Consider the following 7,093-nt stretch of genomic DNA (forward strand, 5'->3'; position numbering starts at 1 on the left):
TCGCCTTCCAGGTCCTCTTCCGAGGACTCTGCCCGGCACGTCGGTTATCCCACCAGCCGTGCGACGCCGGAGGAATGGGCTTCCTTCGGGAAGAAAATGTTGGCGATTCTTGAGTCGCAGGGTACTCAACCGTCCGCGCCCCCGAGTGGGGTCGGCCGTGTGAGGTCGAGAGACGCCGCTCGCAAGAGTGGTCGGCACGAGTCACGGGAGAGGTCCCGTTCGGACAAGGAGGCTCGTTCTCGCCGTACCCGTTCCAGGTCCCGGTCCCGGTCCTCGACGCGATCGAGACCGTGTGCACCTGTGATGTCTTCGAGGAAGACATCGACGTCTGAGGCGTCGAGGGCGTCGACAGGCTTTCTCGAGGCTCCGGCTCCGAGGAAGTCGTCGAAGCCGTCGACGTTCAGGTCGTCGAGGGACACGCTCGGGGCTCCGGCTTCGAGGGCTGTGTCGACGCCGCCGATATTGGAGGCGCTGCATCTGACGTCGACGCCGATTTCCTCGACGTCGACGCCGATCCTCTCGGCGCCGTTGCCGGTTTTCTCGACGGCGGCGCCGATTCGCTCGACGCCATCGACGCCTTTCGTGTCGGAGGTGCCCCGTGTCTCGGGTGTACCCCCTAGGAAGGCTCTGGCTAAGAGCAGGCACTCTCAGGTGCCTTTCCACCTCTTGGATTATATTTCGGAGGCGGATGAGGATTCGGTTGGCCTGGTTCCTGATCAGGTGCCGGATGACATTGTCTCGGGCCATAGTCAATTTGACGATTTGAGGCAGTCGCTGCATGATGCTAGTGGTCTGGACACCTCTCCGGAGGTGGAATTTGGTCGGCCTGAGCCTGGCTCCCATGCCGATTCCTCATACCGGCGCCTTATGGCTAGGGTGTCTGAGTATCTGGGATGGTCTGCTCCCCCAGGGGAGTTTGTGCAGGATGATCTGACGGACATCCTTGATGTTGGTCCCCCATCTGACCCGGTTCTGCCATTCCATATGGCTTTACAGCGTAGGGTGGCGGCGGCTTGGACTGCTCCGGAGAGTCTCCCGGCAGTGGGCAGATCCTTGTCGCGGAAATACCGTCCAGCCAGTGGCGACCCCTGCTACTTGACCAGGCACCCCACTCCGGAAAGTTTGGTGGTGCAGGCGGCCACGGCCCCGGCAAAGCAGGCGTCGTACCCTACCATCCCTCCTGATAGGGACGACAAACGTTTTGATGGCTGGGCGAAGAAGGTGTTTTCTTCTGGTGGTATGGCGCTTCAGGCGGCCAACTCCATTTGTGCCTTGTCACGTTTCACGCACACTCTGTGGAACTGTGTTGCGTTAGCGGCTGAACATATTCCCGAAGGGGACGAACGGGTTGGTTTCCTTGCTTTGGTCCAGGATGGTAAGGATGCCATGTGTGAGTCCGTTCAGTCGGGTTTGGACTTAGCTGAATGCGTCAGTAGGTCCATGGCGGCGAGCACCGTGATACGCAGGTTTGCGTGGTTGCGGAAGTCGGGGTTTGCTCCTGATGTGCAGTCCCGGCTCCTCAACATGCCCTTTGATGGTGAACATCTTTTTGGCAGCAAGGCTGACGAGAGCCTTGAGAGGTTGCAGACCTCAAAAGCTGCAGCGAAGTCGTTGGGCGCTGCAGTTCGCCAACCTCCGCCTTTTCGTCCTAGGGGACAGCAGTGGAGGGGTGGCTCCTTTCGCTATTACTCGTCCTTTGGTAGAGCGAGAGGAGCTGGCAGTCAAAGGGGCCAACGCAGGGGTACCAGAGGTGGACGACAGGGTACCCGTGGTGCCAAGGCCGCTCGGGCAGTTGCCTCTTTGCCCTCAGGTAACGCCGCAGCCGCTCCTACTCAGTCATGAGGCCTTGTCCCATGGTTCGCCGGTTGGGGGAAGGCTGGCGCAGCATCTTGTAGAGTGGCGTGCCATTACTTCGGATGTGTGGGTTCTGGAGATCATAACCCACGGCTACTGTCTTCCCTTTCGGCACAGGCCTCGCGACAATCCACCGGGGAACCTCTCTTTGAAGTGTCCGGATCCGCTCCTTGCGCAGGAAATTCAAGCCCTGCTGGAGAAAGGCGCCATAGAACTGGTGCCTGTAGCGGAGAGGAACAAGGGATGGTATTCCCCTTATTTTTTGATTTCCAAGAAAGACGGGGGATTGAGACCCATCATGGACTTGCGCGGTTTGAACAAACTCCTCAGGAAGGACAAGTTCAAGATGGTTACTCTCTCTCAAGTCCTCCAGGCCCTTCAGCTTCAGGACTGGTTGGTGTCACTCGACCTCAAGGATGCTTACTTCCATGTGCCGATCCATCCCAAGCACAAGAAGTACCTGAGGTTCGCGGTTGGCGACTCGCACTTTCAGTTTCGGGTCCTGCCGTTCGGTTTGACCTCCGCCCCGAGGGTTTTCACCAAGCTCATGGTGGTGGTGGCAGCGCATCTCAGGCAAGGGGGGATTCACGTCTACCCCTACCTGGACGATTGGTTGATCAGGGGGAGCTCTCCCGAGCAGGTCCTGGATCATCTGTCCGTCGCCTGCCACTCCCTTCACAGGCTGGGCTTCTCCCTCAATTTAAAGAAGTCCCATTTGACGCCAACGCAGAGGCTCCAGTACATCGGAGCAGTGCTCGACACTTCCCTGGGGCAGTGTTTTCCTCCCCAGGTGAGGGCTCTTCACATTCAGCAGATGGTGCGCAAGTTTCAGCATGCCCAGACGCTCCCAGCGTTCGAGTTCTTGAGGTTGCTCGGCCTCATGGCGTCCTGCATTCTTCTGGTGCCAGAGGCTCGCCTGCGAATGAGATCTTTGCAGTGGGCACTCAAGATGCAATGGTCGCAGTCCTCCGGCAGGATGTCGGACCCGATTCAGGTGCCGCCCTCGGTCGCCCGGGACCTTCTGTGGTGGGCCGTCGAAGGCAACTTGATGAAGGGGGCTCCGTTTTGGCTTCCCTGGCCGGAGGTGACGATCGTGTCGGATGCATCCCTCACGGGATGGGGAGCTCATGCCAACGGGCTGACAGTCAGCGGTCGTTGGTCTCCGTCGGAGTCCAGACTCCATATCAATCTGTTGGAGCTGAGGGCCGTCAGGCTAGCCCTGAAGGCTTTTCTGCCGACTGTGCGAGGGAAGAGTGTCCTGATCCTGACGGTCAACACGGTGGCCATGCACTACCTCAACAAAAAGGGGGGGGCAGGGTCACTTCCTCTGTGCAGGGAGGCGATGCAGCTCGAGTTCTGGGCCATCCAGCAGGAAGTTTCGATCTCGGCAGTTCATCTGGCCGGAGTCGAGAACGTGACGGCGGACGCTCTGAGCAGGCAGAGCACGATCTCTCACGAGTGGGAGTTGGCTCAGGAGATTCTCCTGGAGATCTTCGCCCTTTGGGGGACCCCTCAAGTGGATCTCTTTGCCTCCAGTGTCAACCGGAAGTGCGAAAGGTTTTGCTCGCGGGAATTTCCTCCAAAAGGAGCCTTAGGAGACGCGTTCGTGGTGGAGTGGTCGTTCCCGCTGCTGTACGCGTTTCCTCCGGTCCCCGTCATCCCGCAAGTGCTGCGGAGGTTACGGAAGTTCGGTTCCCGGATGATCCTCATTGCTCCGGCGTGGGCTCGGAGGACGTGGTACCCGGACCTTCTCGACTTGTCCATCTGCCCTCCACGTCGTCTTCCCTACCGAGACGATCTGCTCTCACGGGAGGGGGGTCAGGTTCTCCATCCAGAGGTCGGATCCCTCAACCTTCACGCTTGGCTTCTGAAAGGTTGAGGTTTAAGGATTGGGACCTCCCTGAAGACGTGATGGAGGTGTTGCTTTCGGCCCGAAGGCCCGCAACTAAGTCTCTGTACCGTTGCCGTTGGCGTAAGTTCTGCGACTGGTGCAGAGTTCAGAATGTGGATCCTTTTGCATGTGACATCCCCATGGTTCTGTCCTTTTTGCTTTCTTTGGCCCACAGGGGCTTGCAAGTGGGTACCGTTAAGGGTTACCTGGCGGCGCTGTCCATCTTTAAGCGCTCATCGGAAGAATGTTCTTACTTTAAAATCCCTTTAATTTCACAGTTTCTGAAAGGGCTCACTAATGTGTTCCCTCCGTCGCCTTTCCTGGTGCCCGGTTGGGATTTGAACCTTGTTCTTAGGTTTCTTATGGGTGCTCCGTTTGAGCCGTTACATTCTTGCCCTTTGAGGCTGTTGACTTTGAAAACTGTGTTTTTAGTTGCGGTTACTTCCGCTCGCAGAGTGAGTGAGTTACAGGCACTTTCTGTTAAGCCACCCTTCACTGTATTTCACAAGGACAGGGTTGTCCTTCGAGTTCGTCCTTCTTTTCTTCCGAAGGTAGTGACGGAATTTCATTTGGCCCAGAAGATTGTTCTTCCGGCATTCTATCCTCCTCCGCATCCTGGTAAGGAAGAGGAGAGGCTCCATAGGCTTGATCCTAGGAGAGCTTTGAGCTTTTATGTTTCTCGCATGTCCCGGGTCAGAGTGGACGATCAACTCTTTATTGGTTACGCTGGTAAGCGCTTGGGGCAAGCTGTGACGAAACAGACTTTGTCCCACTGGATTATTTTGGCCATCTCGGAGTGTTACCGCTTGGCGGGCAAGGACCCTCCGGCTGGCTTGCGGGCCCATTCTACCAGGGGCTTGGCTGCATCTACTGCCCTGCAGAGGGGTGTTCCTATTCGCAACATCTGTGATGCTGCCACCTGGGCTTCAGTGCATACATTTGTGCGGCATTATTCCCTCGATTCCATCAGAGGGCAGGATCTGGCCTTTGGCAAGGCGGTCCTTTGCTCTGCTATTTGATTGGCTATTCTAAATTTTGTTTCTAAATTCTTTCCCTCCTCCTTGATTTGGTACTGCTTTGGGAGTCTGTCATAGATATGGAATACGTCGGAGGACCCAATCCCCTCGAAGAACAAGTTACTTTCTTACCTGGTAACGTTCTTTCGATGGGATGGTCCGACGACGTATTCCATATCGCTCCCGCCCTGCCTTCCCCGCTGCAGAATTTCTGTTGCGTTTGCAGCTTACGTTCCGCAAGGCTTTGTGTCGGACTGGCAGTTGACTGTTGTCACACGTTCTGGGGGAAAAAAACTACAACTGAGGCTACTGGCGTCGTGCGTCCTACTTATCACATCGGATGACGTCGGACGTCGGAGGAGGTCCTCGACGGCGGCGCATCGACGTCATGGACGCAGACGCCGAAAAAGTTTCCGAAGCAGCACAGCTGTGGTGATTACTGTCATAGATATGGAATACGTCGTCGGACCATCCCATCGAAAGAACGTTACCAGGTAAGAAAGTAACTTGTTCATCTGGGCCCCTCCTCCCGCCCCGTCAAGGCTTTGATCAAGCCCATTGTGGGTGGTAACCTGGGGCACATTACAAAAGGAATAATTACCTTCATCAACGCTGGGGTGATTAGGCTTAAGGTGTGCCCTGACAAAGGACATTTCCTAGATGTTCTCCCATTGGACAAGGGTGTGTGAACTGCCCTGTCTATATGTTTAGCTCTTTGTCTCTTTTCCCTTCATCCCTAATGCTTCTTTGGATATGTTTAACCCTTTGTGTTTCTTCCTAAATCCTCTGATCTTCTTTGGATATGTTTAACCCTTTGTCTTTCTTATGTCCTCTGGGCCTTTTTTAAAATGTCTTTATCCCTTTGTCTTTTCTTCCCATGTCCTCTGAGATTCTTTGAATGCCTTTTAACCCTTGGTCTTTCTTCATATGCCCTCTGGGCTGCTTTGAATGTTTTTAACCCTTTGTCTTCCTTCCTATAGCCTCAGGGATTCTTTGAATGTCTTTAACCCTTGGTCTTTCTTCTTCTATCCTCAGGGCTTTTTTGAATACTTTCCAGGAGTGAACAGCAGTCTGGTTGTAGACTGAGCATCTCGGTTCTCCCCACCCAGACACCAGTAAGAACCAGGGGCTGCAAGAATCATGGAATCAGGTGCAGGTGTTGCGGCTATCTTATCAAGTCATCCTTTACCCCCAAACAGTAGAGCAATTTTTACATGGCCCTTCCGTAATTTAAGGGTCGTTGTTTCGCCTGAGCACTTTCTTAAATAAAAAGAATTTGTAAGTCCTACACGTGTTTTCTTTTTCTTTGATGGGGGTCCTTACTGGAAGGTGTTGCATGAGGCACGTTGGTTTTTATTTAGCTTCTGGTTGTGGAGGACAGACCTGTAAGAGGATGCCAGAGAATTGTTTGGTTCGGCTCCTTGGACACTTTGGGGCAGGACTGGTCTAGTAGGGGCAAGGGTACGCTGGGAGGCTGTGGGAAAAAGCTGTGTCTGCTAGGGATTGAAGATGAAGAGATATTGGTTTGGCTCAAAATCCTGGAAAATTGTGGATGTGAAGGAAATATCGTCTGGTGAGGGTGGGGGAAACGGGTTCGAGTTCAGAAGTGTGGAGGCTCTGAATCTGAGATCGGCGAAAGGGGTTTCTGAGAGCAATTTAGTACTTCAATGAGGCAGGAAATGGATGATGGATGGACCTGTGCTGATACCTCAAAAAAGAGCAACTTTGTAAACAGTTCATTGGACACACAGGGTGGTGTGAAAAGAGAATTGTGACCGTACCGAAAGCATGAGCAGAAGGTTATGATGGGATCTGTGTCAAATATTGGAATCACAAAGGTGCTCCTGGGCTAATAAATTGATCAAAAACAGAGGTGATGGCTGGAAGGTTTGGAATTAATCTTAAACCTCTGGCAATTGATCTAGGCAGCCCTGCAGACCATTGTTCTTCACCTGCCAAGCCATTACTTAAAGGGGAAAGACAATATGCAAATCAGCCTTGGTCCCACCCCCAAAGGGGGTGGTCCAGCCCGAACTGCTGGGTCACATCCCTTCTGCACGAGACCACACGCATCCCCAGACATGTTTCAACCTCAGGGCGTCATTAGTCAGAAGTAGCTTGGGTCTCTGTCTCTAGGCCCAGCAGGCACAGGACCCCCGTTAAGGGTGGCACCAAGCCTGATTTGGATATGGTCTTTCCCCTTCTGTGAACTTTAGCATGTGCCTCACTTTGATGGAATTCTGAACTTTAGCCTGCGTCACATCTAGATTTTAGATCTAGGTTTATGAACGTTAGCACGTGCAGCACTTAGATGGAATTGTGAACTTTAGCA

General features: G+C 54.0%; 1 protein-coding gene across 3 annotated transcripts in view; it reads left to right on the plus strand.

Moving 5' to 3' along the window:
• The window catches only part of DNPEP (aspartyl aminopeptidase), a 297,181-nt gene extending 291,132 nt beyond the window's left edge, over positions 1-6,049 (plus strand). For all 3 annotated transcript variants that reach the window (XM_069616885.1, XM_069616887.1, XM_069616886.1), the window contains exon 15: positions 5,797-6,049. In XM_069616885.1, coding sequence (XP_069472986.1) covers positions 5,797-5,847 — 51 coding nt within the window. In that variant the 3' untranslated portion in view covers positions 5,848-6,049. The remainder of the gene's footprint in view (positions 1-5,796) is intronic.
• The last annotated feature ends 1,044 nt before the right edge of the window (positions 6,050-7,093 follow it).

This window comes from Ambystoma mexicanum, chromosome 9, assembly GCF_040938575.1.
Source record: "Ambystoma mexicanum isolate Mex_15411 chromosome 9, UKY_AmexF1_1, whole genome shotgun sequence".
Taxonomy (NCBI): domain Eukaryota; kingdom Metazoa; phylum Chordata; class Amphibia; order Caudata; family Ambystomatidae; genus Ambystoma; species Ambystoma mexicanum.